The 25,613-nt window shown below is 48.7% G+C and overlaps 1 protein-coding gene across 2 annotated transcripts in view; it reads left to right on the plus strand.

The window, feature by feature from the left end:
* The window catches only part of FOSL2 (FOS like 2, AP-1 transcription factor subunit), an 18,187-nt gene extending 3,420 nt beyond the window's left edge, over positions 1-14,767 (plus strand). For both annotated transcript variants that reach the window (XM_003787490.3, XM_023511868.1), the window contains exons 2-4: positions 7,136-7,387; positions 11,296-11,403; positions 13,728-14,767. In XM_003787490.3, the coding sequence (XP_003787538.1) occupies positions 7,136-7,387; positions 11,296-11,403; positions 13,728-14,246 (879 nt within the window). In that variant the 3' untranslated portion in view covers positions 14,247-14,767. The remainder of the gene's footprint in view (positions 1-7,135; positions 7,388-11,295; positions 11,404-13,727) is intronic.
* The last annotated feature ends 10,846 nt before the right edge of the window (positions 14,768-25,613 follow it).

Consider the following 25,613-nt stretch of genomic DNA (forward strand, 5'->3'; position numbering starts at 1 on the left):
GCGTTTTTCTTTGTGTTGTTGTTGTTGACATTTTTTCTCTCCTAACTTTTCTGAGGAAAATACCTCCCAGATATATGCCCTGCCTGGCTGCTTACGGTTTCAGAGCCTGAACATTACGCAATCCATCCAGTTACACAAACATAGGTCATTTCATAACCTGTTTTCATCAGCTGGGCCCCCTTTTAATGAAAAAACAAAACAAAAACAAGACCTAGAACTTTTCCAAGGCTGCTATTTGTCTGTTTCTCCAATAACTTGTGAAAATAAATCATGGAGGGGTATTTCCTTTTTAGAATTAAGGAATATCAGACTAGCTCTCTTCTTCCTCAACCACCCTTTCCCAAGACAAACACACACACACACACACACACACACACACAAAATTCCCCAGAGTGAACTTTTGCCAACTGTACCAGACTGGGACATTCCTCACATCAAAGAACTTTTACCAGAAATGACTGTGATTCCCAAGTCAGCCTCAACCATACCTCTTTAGTGCCCCCTATGGGACGTTTTTAGAAAAACTATCTTGGGAATGTATTTTTCCAGTCCCAGGGAGTGTTAACTTGGTCAGTTTTCTGAATTCTTAGGATTTCTTTTCTTTCTTTCTTTTTAAATTAGGGACACATAAATGCCATATATTTAACAGTGGTTAGTTAGGAACTTCTTGACTTCAAAATGAGTTTCTTTTACAAATTTCGTTCTAAATAAAACCTGGTTGAAAAAGGAGTGCTTTCTTTCTTTCTCTATTTTCGTGTCTGTCCATTAGGGTGCCCTGACGACATTTTCAAATTCCCAGGGCTTGTTTTCTTGATGTGTTTGTATTAGGAGGGCAGGAGGGTCGTTCACAATTGGTGGGAACGTGGGAGGCATATATTAAGGGTCTGGGTGCTTTTTTTTTTTCTTTTTTGCCTTGATCTTACAGATGTTGTAGATTAGGATCAAACAAAATGTTATCCCAAGAATTTGTCTGTTCCGCTGATTCTTGATGGTGGAAGTCAGCTTCACGTTTTCATCAAAGAGAGTGGGGTGAAACAGCAGTCATGTATTGTCTGAGTGGCAGTTGAATTTTCCTATCTAAACCCCTGAGTGCATTTCCATTAATTTATTTCTGCCTGTCTTATTATTCAAGGTGAGTGTAAATTTAGGAGACGTCTTCTCTTTTCTTTCTTTATATAAACACACCAGAATGTGTACATCTAAGTCACTGTCATCCTTTCATTGTTTTTCCTTGAGGAGACTAAAAACTTATTTGAATGCTGTAGCAATTGCTCAGACTCTGAAAGATTTTTCACTATCCTTCTTTTGGAATTGCTTTCAGCACAGTCTTTTGAAAACCCTCCCTATTAACAAATCTTTGTCCTTTGAAGGGTGAATTTGTTATTTGGAAATTACCAAAAGATCTTTAGAACCAAGTCTGACATATGAAGTCTCGGTGATCAAACTGGCTCTGACGTAGAGTATGAACCTGTGTCCCACTGACAGCAGGAGCCTGCCTGGGAGAGCTTTCCCCATGAGCAAGGCACACCAGAGCAGGCGCCTTCCGTGCTAACACTGGTGCCATCAACACCTTAGATTTTTTTTCTTCTGTTAAACAGGAATACAGATACTGGTTTTGAGAATCAAGGAAACTAACTTTCTGATCTATTCATTGAAAGAAAGGAAAAAAAATAGCATCATTACTTTGTGGATATGTCTCATCCGTGTTGTATGTGGTGTGTGTTGGTGGCCACAGCATTTCAAAATGATGGCAGCTGCCCTGATGGAGACAAATATATCTGTACCAAACCCCATTTGGTAATTCTACCCCTCTTTCGCTCCCTGGGATGGAGATGGGAAATATAAGATTTCTCTTGACCCACCCGTCTCTCAGCCCTGTCATGTGGCGCTGAGACCACACTAGGGCTACTTTCCTGTGGTTTGGAGGGAAGATAAGATGACAGGTCCTTCTCATTAAGGGCAGAGCTGCCAAGAATTGGTGGGAGTCCCAAAGGGTCGACGGAATTAGCAGAGTGAATTCCCTGATGCTTTGGAGTGGGGCTTTTGGCCCAAAGGGCCCTGGAGGCAAGAAACCCGGGACCTTGAGGGATACTTGTCTTATTTTCTTGGCTTTTTCTTTTCTTCCCTGCTTCTCTTTACCCTGGCAGTGAGGTAAGGGAGGTAGAGTGGAGGGTGACAGGAGGCCAGTCACCTGAGATAGCATTTATATGCTGTCATACTCTGGGAATTCATGAGTTATTAGCAACAATTTCCATTGTGACATAAGTGGCATTTCCTCAGAGAGGAATGAAAGGTCAGAGGTCAAGGTGACATTCAATACAGAGTCTGTGAACACTGGTTGAATTCCATATAGAAGGCTTTGGAGGCCTTCCCAAGTTCAGGAAATTTATAGAACATTTACATTAAACTGGACTTCAGCAAGGTTATTAAATGATGCGGCATTTGTCCTTAGCTTGTCCTCTTCTCCTGAGCCCATCTTCTGAGCTGTTGGAATTTTCCTTTTCCCATCTTGGGAATCTGACAAAGGGGATCTTAAGAGAAAGAACCCAGTGTCTTCCTGGACACACACAGTCACACCTGCTCACCTGATGAGGCAGGTCAGAGTCTGGAGGGGTGCACAGCTTGCATGTTTGGAGACCCAGGCAAGAATCAATCTCATGGAGGGGATGGGCCAAGAGCACCACCCTTGATGTCCATATCAGATACCAGTCCTGCCCCAGTCAGGAGTCTCTGGGATAAAACTTGTCTTCTCCATTTAGTCCTGTGGCAATTAGGGGTCCAAACCCTACTTCCAAAAAGGGGTGACCCTCGTTTATGAATCCAAAGCCCTGCTCTAGACTTTCCAAAGACAGTTTTCCCAAATCAGCAGCTACTGGGCTAAGGAACTTCTCTGACCTGAAGTTGCCGAAGAGACTCCGTGTTCTCAGCTGTCTTTCTTACTGGCAGTGGGAGGAGCACGCACATACTTGAACTATGCAGCCCCATGGGTGCTGCAGGGTAATGGGGTTGCCATGCTCAAAAACCCACAAAAAGGCTTGTCAGGGCTTGAACTTAGGCTCAGGGTCTGAGATTCAATCTGATGAGCAGGAGCCTGTCCCCTTGGCTCCCTGGGTTAAAGGAATATCTCGGTTCTGATGTTTTGCTTTCTTTTATCCTCTCTTTACTCTTTTCCCTCCAGCCTGAGCATGGGAGATGAGAATGATTCTCTGGGATAGGGATTGACAAACTGTGGCCCAAGTGTTTTTGTAAATAAGTTTAATGGAATACAGGCATGCCTGTTTGTTTACATATTATCTCTGGCTGCCTTCACCCAGAATGGCAGAGTTGAGTTTCCACAGAGACTGTGTGGCCTACAAAGCCTAAACTATTTGCTATCTGGCCCTTTATAGCACAAGTTTGCCAAACTCTGCTCAAGGATGTTGATGGAGACCACTTTGTCCTTTTATAGGCATTCTTGCCCACCCAGAAGTCACAGTTAAATAAAGCATTTGGAGGCTTTGCCAGGCTGGAACCACATAGCCACTCAGCATCTTTAGTCCTATCCTAAAGGAGGAGCATCACAGGGGGCTACAGAGCCCGAGGGGAGCCAAGTTAGGTCCTGAGATACCTCTTCCTGACCCCTCACTCCCCACACTCACCTGGTACTACAATAGAATGAAAACTACCCTAAGGCCCATAGCTGGGAAGCTCTATGTTGGTTTCTGTTTAACGTTAACTCATTGGTAGAGAACCTTGATTTGTCCCAGGGACGTGACATTGGCTAATTCCTGGGTCTTGGTACAGAAGACTAACAGGCTAGCTTTTGGGACCACAAACTCCTAACTTTACCTCTTCTCTCTTATCCCAGCATTGCTTTTTAAATAACAGGTTCAGAGTTGAGACAAGGCCCATCTGCCAGATCTAATCGAAACTTTTGTGTCTCTCAGAGAGGCACCTCTTGGAGACAAAAGCCTCCTTTATCAGAGCCCCAGGCCCCTCTGGGGATGGGACATTGTTTTCCTTGCAGTTTGGAGCCAGTGTATTATCCAGATGGCTTTACCTCCTGTCTGAAACAAGGTGTACAAGCGTTTCAGAGGCAGTCATTACCTCCTGCCTGGTTTTTATTGCTGTCTTGTTTTGTCTAGAACAAGCCATTGCTGCAAGGAATCTGGCTGGTGTACGCCAGGAGCACATTCTGCAGACCTGCCTTCCACAGTGGAGGATTGGAGGGCACGAGAAGGGCTGAAAGTCATCCACTTCCTCCAAAGGGATCTTAGTTTCTCAGCCCTTTTTTCTTTCTATCTTTCTTTCTGTTTTTTTGTGTTCTTCCACAGGCATTAAGTCTCCAAGCTTCTCTTTCGCTTTTGTACTTGCTTTCTCAAGCCTAAAAGGGAGCGCTTTGGTTTGTTGGATTGAGGTGCAGCTTTCTTGGGTGCTTTCCTGAAAGGACAGCTGACAGCTCCCCCATGGAGGCGAGGGTCACATGAAACCATCGGACTGGGTGCCTCGGGTGCTTGTCAAACCTGGGATCTGACTTGGGGAGAAATATAATTAAAACGTTGGGTGCTTCCCAGGAGTGGGAGGCTGGCGGCTCTCCTAGAAGCCTCCTGTGCAGAGTACACAGACATGTAATGATGGAGGCGCTGCCGCTGATGGCGGTGGTGGGGGTGGCGACGACAACACCTTCCATTTGTTCAGAGCAGTGTTTCTCAACCCTCGCTGCACATTAGAATCTTCTTGGAAATTTTTAAAAAATACGTTCATCAGAGCCCCTCCCCAAACTAATTATTTGAGCGCTCTAATGGTGAGGCTCTGGCATCAGTGTTATTTTTACAAGCTTCTCAGCTTGTAGAAAATATTTTAATGTGCAGCCAGGGTTGAGAGCCACTGGTGTGCCGTAGAGCCTGTGATTACAAGTAGCTATTTGTTTAATCCTCGTGACAGTGCAGAGTTTGGTTAGGGCTCCCCTTTACATCCACAGGATTGAGTCTGCTGTGATTTGCTCAGGGCAAAGCACTTAGTGGCTAAGCCCGGCCACAGCCCAAGCCTTCTGAACTCACAGTGCAGGGCTGACTCCCGCCCATCCCACCCAGCAGCCCAAGAGAAAAACAATTGTCTGCGTCTTGGTGCCTCTGTGTACGCTCAGCCCTGCCTGCTGCACTCACGTACTCTGCCTCCGCAAAGCCCAGCCCTGGCCGTCCATTTTTTCTCCTTGAAGATCTCCTTGGAAGAGCATTTCCCACTTCCCTGTTTGCTGCACCCTTCACACGCACCCGCCCTTGCACGTACACACTTGCTTTTTTTTTCAGTCAGCTCCTGATAAAAAGCTCAGCTGTCTTTGCCCTTGGAGGCGCAACTCAGAAGCTATTGCTCTGGGCAGCTTTACCCCAGAATCCCAGAATCCCAGAATCCCAGAATTCGTTCCTCTGGGTAACTTTTCTCACAAAAGCCCAGAATCCATTGCCCTGGGAAGCTCTCCTCCAGAGTTCCAGAATGCACGCCACTGGATAACTTTCCTCAAAGAAGCCCAGAGTCCCTTGGGCTGGGCAGTTCTCTTCACTGCCCGTGGCCTGGGGCCTTGAGGAATCTGGGAGATGAGGCAGCCACATTCGAGTGCCCAGGCTGGGGTCAGGTGGGAGGCTGGGGTGGGAGGCAGTGAGGAAGGGTCTCCAGCCCTGCCAGCTACAGTGATGTACTCTAAGCTTTGCTGTTTTTGCACAGCAGGAACCCAGATGTTGTCACTGGGCAAAGACAGTGGTGGTGGCCGCTTCCATTGCTGTTAATACTTCTAATCCTAGTTGGTTGGATTGGACTAGAATAGGTGGGATCCTATAGCATCCATGCCAATGATAGTGGCCTTCATCTAGGACCAGACAGACCGGTGGGACCTTGTGGTGAGAGGGAAGTTCTGTAGGAACCTTGACATGGATGACCTGCCTCTCTGTCTGAGGGGCATGGGGGCGGATACTGACACTTAGGGCTGGATTTTGAGGTAGAAAGAAGCAAAACTAGAGAAGCTTGTGTGGCAAAGTGCTTGAGAGCTCTGGCCTCTTGGGCTGAACTGGGTTTGAGTCCCGATCCAGCAGTGTGGTTTTGGATAAATTACTTAATCCCATTAAGCCTAAATTTACGCCTTTGCAGTACAGATAATGGTTATTCTTACCTTAGAGGGAGAATAAATGACATAATCTGGTTAAGACGCTAAACAAGGCATCTGCCAATTAGTAAGCTCTCAGTAAATGTTAGCTATTGTTACTATCCTTGTCATTTCACCTACCAGGTTAGGGAAGGGACTAGAGAATCTTTGTGGATACAGTAGTCCCCTGAGGATGAGGGTTCACCTGGGTTCTGTTACAGGGGCTTTCCCCTAAAAAGCTGGAAGTAGGAGGCTCTTCCTTTCTCCCCCATTTCTCATTTTCCAATAGCTACCTTGGAGAAAGGTCAGGGTCAGCTGCTGAACATAGATAGATATGTAGATAGAGACACAGCGGGTCTGCCCCAAGCAAGGTGCCAATAAATGGAAAGGAGGAGGGACAAGAAATCAAGAGGAAGTCTGGCTGCTAATATCACCACTTTCTAGTCTGATAGGCTGAAGAACACCTTCTTATGGACCTGGTCTTGCCCTGATGGGGACCTGGTCTTGCCCTGGTTCAGCGCTATCCTGAACCTCTTTGAGGAGTGACAAAAGCAGACACAGTATGCATCTCGGGGATCATTTTTGCTCCAAAGCTGCTGGTGTGCATGCAGATCTCTTTAAGTTGCCCTGAGCCAGTAGCCTGGGAGATAGCTGGCAGGTGACAGGCTCAGGAGGCCTAGATGCCACATCCTGAAGAAGGGGGGGGGGCCTGCTGAGTGTGAGTGGCTAGGGCCCACACCTGTCCTAAGAGTCATTTGGGATATGACAGCATCATCCCAGAGCTACCTGGGGAGGCAGGTCTGATGTGAGGCCCCAGGAATAGCCAAGGCCTCCTTGATTCTTGGATGCGGAGGACTTGCCTGCTACTTATCCAGGGAAGCCCACTGGAGCCCTGACCTTGCTATCCATGTACCAACTCTATTCTTTGCTGGTATTTGCCTCTGTTCTGTTCAGTATTTATTCAGTATCCTATTCTACTCAGTATTTATTGGCTCAATTGTATTTTTCTCCTCATTTCAGAAATTCCGGGTAGATATGCCTGGCTCAGGCAGTGCCTTCATCCCAACCATCAACGCCATCACGACCAGCCAGGACCTGCAGTGGATGGTGCAGCCCACAGTGATCACCTCCATGTCCAACCCGTACCCGCGCTCGCACCCCTACAGCCCCCTGCCGGGCCTGGCCTCTGTCCCAGGACACATGGCTCTCCCAAGACCTGGTGTGATCAAGACCATTGGCACCACCGTGGGCCGCAGGAGGAGAGATGAACAGGTATAGCTTGGACCAATGGAAAGGAGCCGTGCTGGTAGCCTCTGGGGCCTCAGAAACACAGAATATTCTTCTGCAGACTCGTAGGGGGCAGGGTTCATGTTTTGAGAGCACTGAGGAGACGAGGGAGGGAAACAAGGAACACATCTTCCTCATCACTGGAGGCAGAGCAGGAGAACTGAGAGGCAGGTCTCACTCACATCCCTTGGAATCTCTGAGTCTCAGTTTTCTCAGCCACAAAATGGGGATTGTGCCTCCTACTAGCCAGGACTTGTTGCTGTTCGAGTAAGGTCATATGTGGAAGAGTATCAACAAATGGGAAGGACGGCTGTGACCAGCTGACAGCAGTATCCTTTGCTGGTCCTTGGCAGAGGGGCCCACTCAGCCCTGGCTGTGAGCTTCTGTGGATTAGTCCTGAGCTGTCTCCCAGCATGTGGGATAGCCAGACTGAGAGGCTCAGGCTCTCGGCAGTACTGCCCACGTGACTTCCCACTTCTCAGTGTCCCGGGCCTCCAACTGAAAATAGGAGCCCATTTCAAGGGCCTGGGAAGGCATGTTCCAGAAGTACAGTGACTCTGAGGCCTTAGGAATATGTTTGGCTGTGTTAGCTGACAGGGAGGGGGAGCAGGGAAGGCTGGACATCAGCCCTTCTTTCTTCAAGGGGCTCATCTTTGAGAGAGAATTAAACTGGATGGGAAGGGAACCAGAAATGGCAGGGCCTCTGCTATTTAGGCTCAGAAGGCCCATCTCCTGTATCCACAGTGAGCCTGGGAAGTGCTCAGACTCCTTGTTTCAGAAGGAGAAATTAGAATTATACTTAATCCCAGAAAGAAGGAAATGAGGCCTTCAAAGAGCACCATCTGTCCCTCTGCACAGATGATGCAGCAAAGGCCCAGACACACCTGCCTTGGGTCACTTGGCAAGTGAGTGGGGAAGTCTGGACTAGGTCCCAGTTCCCTGAATTCCCTACACAGTGCTATTCTTACAAGGATATGCCAACGGGACCCCAGGAAGGAGAAATCGCGTTAGCAGTAGAATCCCTTGTCAAATGAAATGTTAACCTGATGAACTACTCCTGGGACAGCGCTGGAACCCTTTCCCATTTCAACCATGCGCTATCTCTACTCTGGGATCCCCAGGGGCCACCATGTTCCAATCTAAGGACTTTCCAAACATGATTTCCAGTGGGTAATGGTGGATCTAGTGCCAGTAGTCTCAGGATACTTAGAATTACAGGGATCACCACTCCAAGAAACTCAGGATCCCTGTTCCTCTGAGGACAAAGCTGTTCAAATCTACTACATCTTGGTTTATTCTCTTGATGGTGGGACCACAGTGCAGGGCCACTTGGCAAGGTATGTCTGATAGACACTGTAATAGAGCTCACAGTGGCTTCCAGGGGCCAATATCCCCCTCACAGTTGCTTACTGTAATTGTAGCTATAAATATTACAGTGGCTGTGATCATAATGTCCTCCAGGCAGTCCAAGGGACAGAGCTTTGTAGTCACTGATGAGCTGGATTCTCCCAGGATATAAGCAATCCCTGAATGGGACCCAGGCTTTTGAGGTAACCATCTAGGCTACTAGGACAAGCAAGATGTCCTGAACACTCTTGACTGTCTTCTGGGCTTAACCTCATGCCACATTTAGAAGTTTACATCTGGAAGGGACTTTGGAGACCATCTTTTCTAATTTTCCCTCTACCAATTTTTTTATAGATAAGGAAACTGAGGTCCAGAAAGGTGAGGGGGCCTATCCAGGGTCACACAGTGAGTGAGTAGCAGAGCCAGGACTGGAATTCAACTCTTTTGACCTTCAGCCCAGTGGTTCTCTCACCACACCACCTAGGCGTGCTCTAAGTCTGTCTGGAGAATTTCCTTCCTTTTTTGAGAGGGAGGGAGAGAATAAGAAACATTTTTTATCCCACATCAGTTGGGAATTCAGACAGGCATCTGGCAGCTTTGAGGAAGCCTGGGCAGTAGCATTCTAGAGCCACAGCTATTCAGGTTCCTAGCCTGGGGGGTCCTTTCTCCAGCTCACTTCCGCCTCCCCAACCTCCCCTGAAGGAGGAGCCTCTTACCAGGAGCCAGCCTCAAGCCCTCCTCTGGACCCTGCCTGGGAGGCTACCTGTGTGCCCAGTGGCATGACTCTGAGGAGGCGGGGAGGGGAGGGCGTGTGTGGCGTGTGGGTGGATACATGCTGGTGGCGTTGACACATTTAAGCTGTAACCATGCTGCTCTCGCCACCCCTGAACACTTCCTATATTGACAGCTCCCACAAGTTACCTCATACCTGAACAAATAGGAAAGAGACTTCTAGGCCAATCAGGAAGCCAAAAGTTGTCTAGAAGCAGCCAAGAGGGAAAGGAGGCTTGAAGTAGACCAAGGCCAGCCTCCTTCTTATCTGTCCCCCATCAATAAGGGACCGGGGGGCTTGCTAGACCTAAGGCGTCTTTCGTGGTGATCAGCTGTGGGAGCAAGTGGCCAGTATCCTCCTCACAGTGCAGCAAGGCCACAAGGCTCTCTTGGTAACTGTTGGGCTCAGGTCAAGACAGGTTTAGGAGCAGCAAGTATTTAGAGCCTTAGCTTCATGACCTCAACCAGGCCACTAGGTTACTTCAGTGTGGACAGCCATGGGATTGTCCTTGCTGATGCTGTGCCCTGCTTTGGTATTCAGAACATCACAGCAACAGACCTCTGGGGCTTCAGGGAGCATCCTGGGACTCTGACCTGGATTCAACCCGGACAGTGGCACTTTCTGACATGGAGTGCCAGCAGTTGAGGCAGCATCCCTTCTTGGGGCAGCTTTTCTCCCCTCCTCTAACAGTGGCTTTAGCTTTTCCCCCATGTGTCCCTTGTGGGTGGGCCAAGATCTTATTCCCCTTGGAATCTTCGAAGCCTCCAATCTAACGCTGGGCACGTAGTAGGTTTGTAGTCATTGTCTAATAAATGAATGGGATGGCCTTTGCATTGCCCCACAGCCATTTCCTTCTGTCACCTCTGCCAGAGAGGAGCATCAGGCTGCAGTTCTGGAAGGGCTATATGTAACCAGAGGATTGGCCGTACTTAGTACAGTGGAGATTTTGCCCTCTGGTGTGAATGACAAGTCTCTAATCATCCTCATTGAAGGAGCTAGATCCCAAACTCTTTGCAGGGGCATAATTCTTTGTTTGGTTCACAGATAACTCTCAAGCCCCTAAAACAGCGTCCGGTTGTAGAAGCAGGTCCTCTGTGTTGAAAGAATGGATGTGGTGGGCAGGGGGATTTAACTTGCCGGGGCTGCTCCTCCTCTCGCACGTCTTGTCCAGCCTAGTACTTTGCCAGGGAGTCCTTGGTGTTGAACTGTGCGCAGCTCTCACTCCAGGGTAGGCAGAGGAAGTTGGAAGTGGAGTGGCACTTCCCCCTGGGCGGTTATTGCCTGTGTGAGGACTTTGGGCCCAGCTGCTTAACCAAATGGGGATAATGAGGCTTGCAGAGCAAGCAGAGCTGTGGGGAGGAGTAATTAGCCAGGCTTTGGAAGAAGCTGCTTAAGTGGGTGGGGCCAGGCCTGGCTGGCAGGTGAGGACTCTCTTGGGGAAACATCCACAACCTTTCTCTCTGGCCTGGGCACTGAATCGGGGCTGACGTGACAAAGGCTGCCATCATGCCTAGCCAGTGGATCCCCGACCCACTGCTGCTCTGTTCTCCCTTTAAACACAGACATTACCTTCCAGGGCAGATTCAGTGCTCCCAGGAAGCTAAACATCAGTGAGCTGTGTGTGCTGGGACCTCTGAATCCAGCTACACTATTGCATTCTTTCCTCCCCTCTCCATTCCAGAAGGGCTTCTTGCCTTATTTAAAATATAGTTTTTAAAAAATGCTGTTAACCATTTACCCTATTCTAATCATGATACTTGACCTTGGCCTTTAGCTGTCTCCTGAAGAGGAGGAGAAGCGTCGGATCCGGAGGGAGAGGAATAAGCTGGCTGCAGCCAAGTGCCGGAACCGACGCCGGGAGCTGACGGAGAAGCTGCAGGCGGTGAGGAGCTCTGCGTGGGGTGGGAGCACTTCTGGGTGGGCACAGCAATAGCCCCTGGCCAGGCCTGTCCTTGCCAATGAGTGTCCTACAGTTGAGTCATTGGAGATAGAACACCCCTTCGACATTGTGCTGAATAAAAAGAGAGGGAAGTGGCTGACCTTTGGCACCAGCCAGAGCCTAGACAACACTCTTGGCCCCAGCACCTTTTTTATTCAGTGTCTGAGTGTTCTCTACTCTCAGAACTTCTGGGGCTCCTGGGCAAGGGATGGTAGTGGATGTTGGTCCACACCTGCCCCATCCAGGTCTACTTCCTGAGGTCCCAGCCTCCCTTATGCCTACTAACAACAGCAGTGGCCCAGCCTGGCTTATACACTCTGGTTCGAGTGGATGTGGGGAGGCTGTCATGATGGAGATTGGTCATGTGCCAGCTGAATTGTATTTCCTTGGGGTTTTCTCATATCCTTTGGGGGCAGGAGGGTTCCCTACCTCTATCATGAGCCTGAAGCTGTGGTCCTGGGACCTCATTCTATCCTTGTGAGTCACTCCTCCATACTGCCTAATTGCCCATGACCTTGCCCTTCCCTCTCATAAGCTTGAGTGGCGCGTAACTTCCTCCAGAGCCTAGACTCACAGGAAGGGCAATGTGCCATGTGGAGGAAACCCAGAACCAGGGCTCAGTCTCCCAGGTGAAATGTTCCCAAAGTGAGATGAGAAAGACTCTGACAGTGGTCCTCACAATCACTGGCCAGGATGGGGGCTTTGGAAAACACCCCATCACTTTATGTAAACCTCCCAGGTACCAGCCACCTGCTTAAGCTTCCCTTTGTCCCTCCTACAGCCCTCACCGTTGGGTATCAAATGTGTACTGCGTGCATTCTGTGCTGTCCGTAGTAATGTCCCAGGGAGGATGAGTGGGAGCTCTCCGTCAGGTGAGGTGTGCCTGTGAGTAATCGGCACTCGCCAGGAGACTCCCTCCGTAGAGCCCTCCCCACCACTAACCTTATCCTGTGGGCGCTTCAAGGAACCCCAGAATAGCCTGGCCCCCGAGGTGCCTCTGCTTTCCTCCCCTCCTCCCAGGAGCCTCACACCCTACTCCCCTGCCTCCTCCGCCCCCTGACCCAGCCACCCTGAGCCACATCCTCTACAGGAAGCCTCTCAGAAGCTCATGACGTTTGTCAGACCCTTGAGACAGATGGAAACTTTTTTTCACTCCGGAATATGCTGTGCTCTGCTTAATGAAGCTCTTGCCTGTAACTCCTCATTTGTGAACAGGAGTCTGTGTTAGGGAAAAAGTAGGCAGGAGGCTGGGGACACACACCTCTTCCTCTCCTGTCGCTGCTCCCTCCATGGGCATCAGCTCACTCCTGCCTCTCTGGCTTTGTGTGACAGAAAGGGGCTGAGGTCCTTGCAGGGTGACCCTGGTGTTCTCAGAGGTCCTCTCGAGCGATCAGATTCCTCTGTCAAGCACAGTGGCTGAACTGAATGTTCTCTGAGGGTTTCAGGAGTCCTGAAACAGGTGCTCTAGAAATTAGAGGAAAAAGGGGAGGCGGGGCTGTGATGATCCTGCAGGGATTGGTTGAGCATTTATCACAAGCCAGGCACTGGGCTAGGTGCTGACTGTATCTCCACTTTGGTGCAGCCTAGGGTTTAGCACTTGTATACCCACAGGTGAGCTGGCTTGGGGCTGAGGAGGTAGAAAAGGAGAGATGGGTGGGGCTGCATTCTCTGAACAACTCTATTACCCACCCTTCAGGGGTCCCGGGGCGGTCAGGCCACCAAGCCAGTAGGGCATAGTAGGACAAAAACTCTGGAGGCAGATACATTAGGAATTAAATCCAGGCTACCCTACCTTCTAGCTGTGTGACTTTAGGCCAGAGGTTCTCAACCTGTGCATCGCGACCCACACGAACTGTATTAAAGGGTTTCGGCATTAGGAAAGTTGAGAACCACTGCTTTAGGCAAATTACAAAACTCTGAGCCTAAGTTTCCTCATCTGAAAAATGGGTTGATGATAACATCTGCTTTCAAAACTGCTGGAGGATTGAATAAGATAATCTATGAAATGCTTAACACAGTGGCGCAAAGTAGGTGCTCAATTATGGCAGCTACAGTTATTGCACTCCTCCTCCAAGCCTGCTTTCCTTCTTTTGAAATAAAAGGAATCTTGAGCCTCAAAGTGACTCAGAACCACTGGGGTTTGTGGCCAGGTGTGTGAGCTGGCCGCTTACAATCGCTTGTTTTCCCCTTCCTGTCTGCATTGGAACCACCTCACAGCAGGTCCCTGGCAGGTAGCTGTTCCTCATATCCCTCTCTTTCCCCTGCAGGAGACGGAGGAACTGGAGGAGGAGAAGTCAGGCTTGCAGAAAGAGATCGCTGAGCTGCAGAAGGAGAAGGAAAAGCTGGAGTTCATGTTGGTGGCCCATGGCCCTGTTTGCAAGATCAGCCCCGAGGAGCGCCGATCGCCCCCAGCCCCTGGGCTGCAGCCCATGCGCAGTGGGGGTGGTGCAGTGGGTGCTGTGGTGGTGAAACAGGAGCCCCTGGAAGAGGACAGTCCCTCGTCCTCATCGGCAGGGCTGGACAAGGCCCAGCGCTCTGTCATCAAGCCCATCAGCATTGCTGGGGGCTTCTATGGGGAGGAGCCCCTCCACACTCCCATCGTGGTGACCTCCACACCTGCTGTCACTCCAGGCACCTCGAACCTCGTCTTCACCTACCCCAGTGTGCTGGAGCAGGAGTCGCCCGCGTCACCCTCTGAGTCCTGCTCCAAGGCTCACCGCAGAAGCAGTAGCAGCGGGGACCAGTCATCAGACTCCTTGAACTCCCCCACTCTGTTGGCTCTGTAACCCAGTGCACTCTCCTCCCCAGCTCTGGAAGGGGTCCTCATCACTGCCTCCTTACCAGGGACCAGCACCTTCAAATGCTCCAGGGTGATGAGGGCAAGAAGGAGACCTGCCAGGGAGCTTTGGGGCTCTGGGGGACCCAGGTGGGACTTGGCAGTGAGGTGTTGGAGGACTTGGGTTGATCTCTTGGAAGCCATGGGCCCTCCTGTCTCATTTATCTTGCAAGCAAGTCCTGTTTCTTGAAAAGCCGTGGAGAACTTGGTTTGGTGGACTTAGACATCTCTCTGGCTTCTGAAGAGCCTGAAGCTGGCCTGGACCATTCCTGTCCCTTTGTTACAATATTGTTTCTGGAGTGATGGTGTCCTTCCCTGCCCCACCAAGCATGCTCAGTGCCTTTTGGTTTCACCTTCCCTCGACTTGCCCTTTCCCTCCCCAGTGTCAATTTCACTCTCTCTTGGTTTTTATGAAATTTGCCATGACATTTCATCTGGGTGGTCTGAATATTAAAGCTCTTCATTTCTGGAGATGGGGCAGCAGGTGACTCTTCTGCTGGGGCTGACTTGTCCAGAAGGGACAGTCAAGTGCAATACTGAACCTTCCCTTCCCTGAAATTTCCCAATGCACCAGCATCTCCAGAACTACCAGCAGGGCTCCCTGAGCTCTCAAGGAGATGCCACTGTCACTGGGAGGCTCAGAGGACCCTTCTTCCCCACCCTTGGAGACGGCTTTTGGAGAAGCAACTTGGCCAGAAGACAGGGTGTGAGTGAGACAGCAGGGCACTGGTTGGGTTTGCCAAATGCCTAATTACCAGGCCAGGAATAGTGCCAACAAAGCCACAGGGGTGTCCTAGCCAGCTTCCCCTCACCTGGTGTCTTGAGCAGGGTGTCTCCTGTAATTACTGCCTCACCATTCTGCCCCTGGACCCTTCTCTCCAGATGAGGGAGGTGACCCTCCCTAGGAAACACACATGGCTCCAAGTCCCTGCTGGGCTCTACCCTTCCCCCACCCTGGCTCTCAGGGTGACGCCACCCATGGAGATTTAATGAGCGTGGGCCTGGACCCTCCCCAGATTGCTGCTGGGCGCCCCTCTCCAAGCCTCAAAGGAACATTTGCCCGGGATGGGAAGGCAGGGGAGGCAGGAGAGTGCCACCACCATTGGGGTGGTTTGCAGCAGTAGCCCCAGCCCTGGCTGGGCCTTTCCTGCCCTGTGTGGTCATCTGCCACCTGCTGGATCAAGTGTTTTCTCTTTGACACTCCCCTACCCCCAACCCTGTGTGCTCTTTTGGCCCAGTCAGCAAGCTGTGAACAGCTGGCCTGAGCTGTGGCTTAATGTGCCATTCCTGGTTGTCTGTTGAATCTTTCCGGCTGCTGAAATTGGAGATAAATGTGTTGCTTCCCATTGCAGGAGAGCTGCCCCCTTCCCACTTTGGGGAGTGGGGAAGGGGTTCCCCTGGCTTACAGCAAGAGCCTGGCTCAGCAGGGGTCCCTGCCTCCCATTACTCTGAGCCTTTCCCCCTAAGGCGTGGCTCCCACTGAGCTTCCTGTCATACAAGGTCTTGACGTGTGTCCTGGGAGCAGCTCCAGCCCAGCACTGGCAGCTGCTGGGCTAGTGCTCTGCAGTAGACTCCGCTGCTGGTGATTCAACTCTAGAGATCATTGCTGGCTTGAGAGATCAGTTTCCAAGTCTGACTCTGGGGAGAACAGTGACGTGTTCACACAGCTGTTCTTTCACACTGAGGCCACACGTGCTGGTCATTATTTAATGACCATTTCCCACTTTCATGCATTAGACATGCAGAGTGGAATAGCCGTATGCTTAAAATATATGGCTCGGCAGGACTGGCATGATGTATAAGGGTAGGCCACGCAGAGAGAGGAGATGAAAAGAAAAAGGATTTTGTTCAAAATACTTTGAAAACGTTATTTCCCCGCATTCCTTGGCTGTGAGGCTGCTCTCCCAGTCCCCAGCGGCTCTGGGAGGGGCTCTTCTAAGAAGATCAGGCAATTGGATTTCTGGCTTCAGATGAATCAAAGAAACAGAATTAGCCAGGAATAGCAGGAGATGGGCAAAGAAACCTGGGTGCACTCAGCTCTGAAAGGCTTAATCATCTCATATGGTATTTGTAGGCAAGTGGGAACTTCTGTTTTTTATGTATATAGATATTTCTTAAATGAAGCTGCTTTCTGGTCTTTTATTTCTAAAAGCCGCCTTTCTACATACCCCACTTTGTGTCGCGTTTATCCCAATGCGGGTCACAGTCTGTGACTTACAGCCAGACTGCACATTCCTGAGACAGAGCTTGGCTTCGGTTCAGATTTCAAGCTGTGTTGGGACCAGTGGAAGGCAAAAATCTAGCCAATCCATAGATTTTAAGAGGCCTCTAAGCTGCATTCCCTTTACAACCCTCTGGCTGGGTCCTAGGAGGTTGTTTGGCTTCCCCAAAGCCAGAGGTTATTTGGGGAAGGCTGAAGATTCACACTAAAGCCATGAGCATATATTCTGTTTACTTCCTTTTGGCTTGCCCTCCGAGTTCATCCTCTTTTCTCTCTCACACGCACACCCTTGTTCAAAAACACCTGGCCAGCTGCTTTCTTCTCCAGGGCCTCAGCTAAGGAAGCAGCTGCAGTGGAGATGCCTCTGTGCTGGGGTTAGGAACTGCTGTACTTCCCTATGTTCCTAGCCGTGAGGCAGCTGGTATGGACTCTGGTTGGGCTGCAGGCAGCCCTGGGATGGCTCCGGGCAGGCACTCTTTGATCAGTTAATCCAGTGTAAAACAGTGCTCTTGGCCACCTGGCTGGCCTTGCTGGGAACAGTTGTCTCCCAGACTGGGTGGATAGGGACAACTGCTAACACAGAAAGGAGAGGAGGTCTCAGGTGAAGCTTAGGGAATTGCTGGCATCAGCTCCAAGGAGAGAATTCATCAGGAGGCTTTTAGAAAGAGTCAAACATTGTCCTGTCTGTGATAGAGGCCAGGGGTAGCCACTGTGGCCAGTCACAAAGGCATCTCAAAGCCAAGAGCTCAGGGAGGCTGCTTCTCTTTCTCAGGCTTTGGGGAAAGGAGTCTCCCCCTGCTCCCACATGACCCCAAGTGTAAGGACGAGTCGAATGGTCTGGACCATCAGGACTGTTTGCTCTCTTTTCGTTGATGGACCAACAGTGCTCCTTGCAATCTCACCATTTCCGTTTCAGGTTGATTTCCTTCCCTGATCAGACATTATCTTTCTGACCCCTTTAGGAAGAAAAAGCAGCAGCAGCAGCAGCTACTATGTTACTATGTGCTGGGCACTGTATTAAAGTATATATATCTCCTCTTCAGGATGAGACTAAGGGATGAGGGCATCCCTTTATAAAAGGTCTCCAAGTAATGGATAGATAAAAACACTTGCAGGTGAGGTCTTTCTGCAAAGATTGGAGGTAAGATTGCCTTCAGCCTAATGTTTGTTCTCAAAGACCCACCCTCTGCAATACATCTCCAAACTTCTATCCCACCACTTGCTCCTGTGCACTTCTCAGCTGGTTGGAAGAGTAACCTGAGTACTTATAGAATTTGTAGACCAATAGGATATGTGGTGTGTATAACTTTCTTTAAAAAACTTAAGGGGTGTTGCTACTTTCTGCTTGTTGAGTCTTTTTGGCATTCATCTTAAAAGCCAGCATCTCACTATTTATTGACAGGTTGGGGTGTGTGTGTATGTGTGTGTGTGTGCATGTGCACATGTATGTATACATTTTCAGGTGTGCTGTGTCCTCCTATAGCTTTTTAAAGGAAACCTAGTCATCCCGCTACTAACGTGGCATCTTCTTACGCTTCCTGTGTTTCGGCCATACGCAAGAATGGATTTTAATTTTCCAATGCTGATAACATGTTCAGGAGGCGCCAGATCAAATTTTGAGGGGGGGGTATAAGAAAGGGAGAGGGAGAAGGAATTGACATTTATTTTATTATTTATTTTAAATGTTTACATCTTTTTTTGCGTTGTATCAAGCCTGAATAGAAACCGATAGCATTAAAATACTCGGTTCCTCTCTCTTGCTTCCTTTAAAAAAAAAAAAAATTAGGATAATGATGCTTTTTCTTTTTTTCTAAAGTGATTGGTGACTTGCGCTGTATAAACTGTATAAAAAGGTTTTGTGTCTGAAGATGGATTGTCATTCCTCTGGGGACAATGGTCACCAAGAAATCTACATTGTAAGAGAACTCAACAAAAGATACCATCCTGTTTCTGAAAAGTTGTTTTTTCTCTGTATGATTAAAAGTTGATTCCATTTATTTTAGTTTGTGTTTACTTGATTTTGAGGAAGAAAATCTTTGACTTTGTACAAAGAATAGGTATCAGGGTGTCTTTTCTGCAGTAGGAGATGTATATATAGTATTTTGGTGTATAGTGGAAAATCACAAAGTTTGTGCATTTGTATTTGAGATAAATCGATGATGTGGAGTGAAGTCTGCCATAAGATTCTGGAGGCACACGAGTTGTACAAGGTTTCTATAGCTCTTTGGGGGATTTGATTACCTTTCTGGGCACCTTTTTTCTGTTTGGGTTTTTTTTTTTTTTTAAGTAGTGGTAAGATGGTCCCATTGGAGCATCTCCTAAATAGATCTCTCCAGGCAGAACCCTGAGCTCAAAAATCTTTGTATAATTTTGAAAATTGAGGAGTAGCTCTGTTCTGAAGCATCTCTGGTGGTGTTTTCTTATTGTTGTTGTTTTGTTTTGTTGTTTTACTGTATGTAATACAAGCCTACAGTATTTGCACTAAAGAAAGCTTGTTAGAAAAAGCTTGCTGCTATGGAAGAAAGAACATATTAAAACTTTTTCCCCCTCGCGATTTTGTTGTTGTTGTTGTTAGCTTCTCCATTTTGAGTTGAGTAGCATTTTGTAGAATAAAATGAATTAAGATCGAAGAGCCTCTGATGATTGGTTTATTCCATCTTTTCTTCCCCCTCTCTCCTGTCACTTCTCTTTTTCTTGTTTTCCCCTCTCCCTCTGGCTCTCGTGGGTGAAGTTGGTCTCTGCTGGTGGCAGGGAGGGTAGAGGGAGGTGGGCAGTAGGAAAGGGCTCGATCAGAAACCGAAAACTGTGAGGTGAGCTGCTGGAGGGCATGAGAGCATCTCCACCCCTTTCTCTCCCATTCTTTCCTCTTTCAGCCCCAAGTCCTGTTTTCTACTTCTCAGAGCTGAGTTCTCAGCCATTTGCCAACTACTACCAAGGTGTAAACCAATTAAAGTGTAAGGTGCTATCCCTTGCTTGGGGTATTTTGTTTAAACAGGTTGACTCTGGAAACTCTGTAATTTTCAAGGAACCAATGAAATGTATGGTCAGGGTTTTCATGCTGGTCAGATGAGATTGTGTGCAGGAAAGGGCTGGGAGAACAACTGAGGTGTGAAAATAAGTGGGATCACATTTCTAGACTTCCTTTTTGAAAAGTCGCATGTTGTTAGGTATGGAGGGCTTAAAACACCAACCCAGGCCCCATTGTCCTGTAGTCTAGGAAAGCCGGGGTGATTGGGGGACATCAGTTCTGGGGTGTTCTTTTCTTGTGGCATACATGGTAGGGTAGCAAAACTGTCATTAGTTAATGCCTATAGTGGTGGCAACTGGCTGAGACTGAGCCCTGGAAATTCCACCACTTGATGCAATATGCTTTAGACAAGTTCAGTGCACAGGCCTCATTTTCTGGGGGAACCAAAACAGTGAACTGGGAGTCCAGGCCCAGGATCTTAGGATTGGTCCCATTGCTCATTGGCTGTTGAGGTTTGGAGAAAGTCATTTCACTTCTCAGAGTCTTAGTTTCCTCATCTTTAAAGGGGCAGGGTTATGAGAGCATTATCGGGGCACCTCATTTAGGAGGGATAACAATATCTTTCCCTTTTTCTTTTAAGTGAGCCCAGAGTATTAGGGAACAAGGCTACTTAGAAGTCTCAGCCTCATAACGCCCTCTTCTGCCTGAGTGGACACGGAAACACGGGAAGAATCTGGGGTGTTTCAGTGGTACCTATACTTTCCTCAGCAGCTGATGTGCTTCCTTGTGGTGTGCGTGTCCAGGAGGCAGACGCTGAGGGTGTGTGCGCCTGGCATCTCTAGGCTTCAGGGGCTGTGTTCTCCAGAGAGGAACATGTGCTCGTGTTTTCTGCTTGCCTCTCATGCCCAGGCCCTTCCATAACATTTTTCATCTTCCAGTAACACTTCAAAATCCTCACTGTTTCTTTAAATTTCCACCTCTTCCCCCAGATGGCAATTAGGGAGGTTGACGATTGCCAGATACTTATTAGATGGAGTCATTCACTTGTCTGTGCAGCTAGAAATGCCTTAGTGGCCTCCAGGCAGCTTTTCAGTCTTTTACTGAGAAAAGCAATAAGGGGAAACCTCCATCGGGTTCTCCAGCATAAGAGGATGTATTGGAGAAATTTTGTAGCTACCTATAATTTTAGGCTGTCTTGGTCCAAACCCATCCAGTGGCCTGTGTTGATGATAAACTCTGTTGATTACACTTTGAACACATTTGCAATTTCAAGGATTAAGCTGCGTTCTCTTCTTCAGGAAAGACATCGTGCTGAGGGATTCCTGGGACAGTTCCCTTTTCCTGAACCTATCAGTTCTCCAAGGGAACACAACTTTGTCTCCAGGCTTTCTTAGTGCATTAGCCCACCACTGTGTAAGGGAAAAGGAATTTCTCCCGGAGCTGGGTTTTTTCCAACATGTTGGGCAATAATCCCATGGAGGTGAAGGCATCTGAGAAGGTATGAAGTGCTGAAGTCAGGAGGAAACTTAAGTCGTCAAAACCCATAGACCTGGGTTATAAAATTGACTGATGCAACTTGATTATAAGATAGCCATTGGGCCTTGGGCTGCAGTGCCACATTTGACATGAAGGGTGTGATTTTCCTTTTGGCCCTGTGTGTTTAAAAGATGGATGAGATACTTGTGCATAAGTAGCCCAGCCCCTGCTGGCCACAGGGCCCAGCCTGGCCCAGCCCCAGCTAGGAGGCCTAAGTTTGGAAGAGGCCTGATGGCTTTTTGGGGCAGCGGTGCACCTGACCAGGATACTGCTCTTGCACCTGCTCTTGTTCTCGCTGGCAGAGAGTCTGTTGCTCTGATGAGAAAACGAAAGGACTGTTTCCTAAGAAGCTGTGAGCTGTTAGGACAAGTCTGCCCAACCTTCTCTCCAGCCAACTTCTGCGCTTGCCAAACATGCTTGGAGTAGAGAAAACTGTTCACCATGACTGGCCACCCAGCAGATCCTCTTCCTTCCTCTTCATTAGGCCCCTGGCAAATAGACACCACAGCAAAGCAAATCCATAGTCCATCCATGGTCTGTGTGCTGTGGTCCCTGGAAAGTTCCACTCAGTTAAAGGAAAAATAAAACCTACCTCAGGCTCCACCTCCGGAACTGGGAAGTCTTTAATCAAATGAAACACCTTAACAATCCTTGATGTAAGCCAAAGGGGAAAACAGACCAAAATACATACACTCAGCCACGGCCTTGTCTGTCACGGTGCTCAGCCAAGATGAGGACATGGAGGAAATGGCCCTGCATAGACACAGGGACCTCCTCCACTTTCTCCAAAGGTTGCTGTGGGACCGTCAGATGTGTTGCTGTCTAGAAGATAGCACTGTCTTGTTCTTTAGGACATTTAGAAAGTATTCAGTATTAATATTGTTTTTATTGTAGTGGAATTAATATACCATAAAATTAACCATCTTAAAGTGAACGATTCGGTGGCATTTAGTACCTTCACAGTGTTGTACAACTGCCACCTCTCTCTGGCTCCAAAACATTTCATCACCGCAAAGAGTAACCTCATGCTTATCAAGTAGTTTCTGCCCTGTCCCCCGCTCCCAGTCTCTGGCAACCAATAACCTGCTTTCTGTCTCAATGGGTTTATATGGAGGTAGTATTTTTGAGAATCCCAATGTTTCTACATTTTTTTCTTTTTTCTTTCTTTCTTTCTTTTTTTTTTCTTTTTGAGACAGCTTCTTGCTCTGTTGCCCCAGGTAGAGTGCAGGGGCATCATCACAGCTCACAGCAACCTCAAACTCCTGGCCTCCAGTTATCCTCCTGCCTCAGCCCCCAAGTAGCTGGGACTACAGGCACATGCCACCAAGCCTGGCTACCAATGCTTCTACTTTTTGAACTAAAAAATAAGCATGAAACATAAGCATAAAAAACCAAAAAACAAAAAACAACTACTAGCTGTCAGTGGCGTGGTTTCCTCCTACTTTAGCACTGCACACTTTTCATGTGTCTCCACCTATGTGGCCTTGTTCAATAACCCAAGACACAAGTGTCACTGAATGTGTTGGAAAACATCAGCTTGGGGAGAAATTCCTTCTCCTTTACTCAGCAGTGTTTTGGTCCACTGGCAAACAGGCACTACCTTGATGCAGGGCAGAAGGCATAAGGCGTGCATTCATTTCTCAAATACAAAGGGAACAAACCTGAAAAGACAGACTTCATTTGCTGATGAAAACACCTTTTTCATGTTGTAAACATAAAAGAACCACATTTTAAAAATTAGTGTGCAGATGGAGACTGTTACCATCATATTCTTGCAGGGACGAGGGAGGAAATATTCATTCAAAAATATTTTGTGTCCCTACTAAGGGCGTGACACTGCCAAAACACTCTTTTTTTTTTTTTAATTTGCAGTTTTTTGACTGGGGTTGGATTTGAACCCGCCACCTCCAGCATATGGGGCCGGTGCCCTACTCCTTTGAGCCATAGGTGCTGCCCCAATGCCCCCAAATACTCTTTAGGACACAGCTATGTAAGACGCAGTGTGTACAACTGTTAGCTATAAGGTGTCTCTTTGCTTCACAGTCCCACGTTTTCATTGAAAATATCAATAATCTACGCTCACGGAGGTTACATCTGGTCAGGGTGGAAGGACGCGGAATACACACGTTTTGGTCTGTGGCTGGTAAGGGGATTTTAGAGAAGATTCCATGGAGGGAAGGGCCCTAAATTGGAGCCTGGAAGGGGAAGTGGAACATTTATAGAGAGAGTGGACAGCAGGCGTGCCTGGCCAATGAGGAACCTGAGCTGAGATGCAGGGGAGGAGCGTGTGGGATGGCTTTGGGGGTTGTGGAGTGTGGGGGGGGTCTGAGTGTCCTGAAAATCGGTTGATCTGGAGATGATGGAAATTTTAGCTGCCGTCTTGAGGGCCTTAAATGGCATCTTGAATCTTTCTGTAGTCAGTTAGTTAACACTGCATATGGGGTGGGTACCTGTTTGTGCCAGACGCTGTCCTCAGCGCTGGGGAGACAGAGGATAAGGAGCCCTAGTGCGCCATGCCCACCGGGGCCATCATCTCCCGGGGAGGATAAGGAATTACAAGTTCACAGAGTGTCTCAGAGAGCTGCATAAGGTAGAAGGTGCTGTGGATGCAGGGACCAGTAGGACTTCCCTTAATCTGGAGGTGGTTAGGGAGGGCTTCCCAGAACCAGTAGCATTTAAACTGAGACCCCAAAAATAAACAGAAAAATGAGAACTTTATTTCTGGGCATCGGGAGCTGCAAGGGGGAACGCCAAATGGGGGTGGGTGAGGTGACACCGCCACAGTCTCACTCTACAGAGATTAATGTGCAGGGCAGGTGGAGTCAGTGCTGGCAGCAGATTGGAGTGGCAAGAAGGTATTCCCCGGGGAAGCTGAGTCCAAATGTCTGTCTGATTCCGGGAATAGAGACCAGGAAGCAGGAGGAGCTGGGGTGGAGGATAACGTGGGACGCCCACGACCTGAGTTTAGGTCCTGGGGTTCCATTTTGGGGACATTACCACGGTGAGGAGCGTGAGGATTTACTGCAGTGCACACACACTGGGCTGCAGTGAAAAGGCAGCCTGCAGGGAGTGTGGGATGGGGACCCAAACTGGGAATTTCTTCTGGAGCAAATCTTACACCTTGAGTATCGGTGCCTCCATCCATTCATGTTCCCCCCCTGCCCTGGGCCTCACTCCTGTGGGTTTTCCCAGTCAGTTCTCTCTTCTATTCCCCAGAAGGGCTCTCCTCTCTGCTCAGACCTTCTCCAGCCCCCTCGGTTTCCACATGATGTCACCTCCCATTGCTGGGAAAGTGGAGGCCATCAGATGAGGATCTCCTTCATCTCCCATCACTTGGTCCAGGAGCTGATCACCTGTCTCCTGCCCTCCTGCCTTCCTCTGCTTGACAAGGACGCCCCTCCTGCTGCTGAGGCCTCATGCCTCCACGCAGCTTGGGCCCCCCATGCTCTCTCTCCTCAGCGACCCCTTTAACCAGCTCCCTCCTCCTCTTGTCTTGTACCTGACTCTACCTCTCTGAGGGCCCCTTCCCATTAGCATTGACCTCTCACCCATCTGGAAAATGACAAAGCCCTCCCCGACCCCACCCCATGGCCAAGATTCCTGAAAGAGTTATCTTTACTTGCTGTGCCCACTTCCTCACCTCCCACTCTTCTCTCCACCCACTGATGTCTGCTTCCACCCCCACGGCCCTGAGACTCTGCACTTCCTTGTTACAAAATTCTACAGACACATCACAGCCTTTTTCCTTTGGTAGCCGCACAGACATCGGCCCAGCTAGCCACTCCTGTGAAAGGCCATTTGCTTTGGATCCCCTCTTCATGTCCTCTGTCTTTTCCCTTTCAATTCCCATGTCAGTGAACCCCACCAACTTGAATGTCGCATCTGGCCCCCCTGCCACCATCCTGGTATAAACCCCACCATCTCTTACCTGGACAACCACAGTCACCTCCAGACCCCACGCTGCAGCCAACACATCAAAGTGATTATGGTGCTCATGGCCTATTGCCTACTGCTGTGGGTCCTGGGGCCCAGGGATTGTTTTAGGATTTAACTGTGAAGACTGTGATGGACCATTGTTGTCACTTTTAATACCTTTTCAATACATTTTCCTTAAAAGATTGGCAGGCTTTCAATCTATCAGCTTTTAGTCAGTTTTTTAAAAATTAAATCATAACTGTATACATTAATGCATTTATGTGGTACAATGTGCTGATTTTATATACAATTTGGAATGCTTATATCAGACTGGTTAACGTAGCCTTCACCTCACTTACTTAATTATTGTGTTAAGACATTTATACTCTACTCTTAATAGATTTGACATGTACCCTTGCAATATACACCGTAGGTGAGCTTCCACCAATTACCCTCCAAAAGCCACAGCCAAAGATCTGGAGTAGACATCATTTTAACACCACATGGGAACCCAGGGTGACTCGAAGAGATTAAATCCAAACACTCAGTGCCTAGTCACACCAAACTCCCAAGTGGATGTGATGTGAAGCCCTCTGATAGGTATTGCAGGAAATCTCTTCCCGGCATCCTAAAAAGGCCACCCTTCCTCTCTCACGTAACATGCTACCTTTGTTCTC

Source organism: Otolemur garnettii, unplaced genomic scaffold (genome assembly GCF_000181295.1).
Source record: "Otolemur garnettii isolate 467f Iridium unplaced genomic scaffold, OtoGar3 scaffold00022, whole genome shotgun sequence".
Lineage (NCBI taxonomy): Eukaryota > Metazoa > Chordata > Mammalia > Primates > Galagidae > Otolemur > Otolemur garnettii.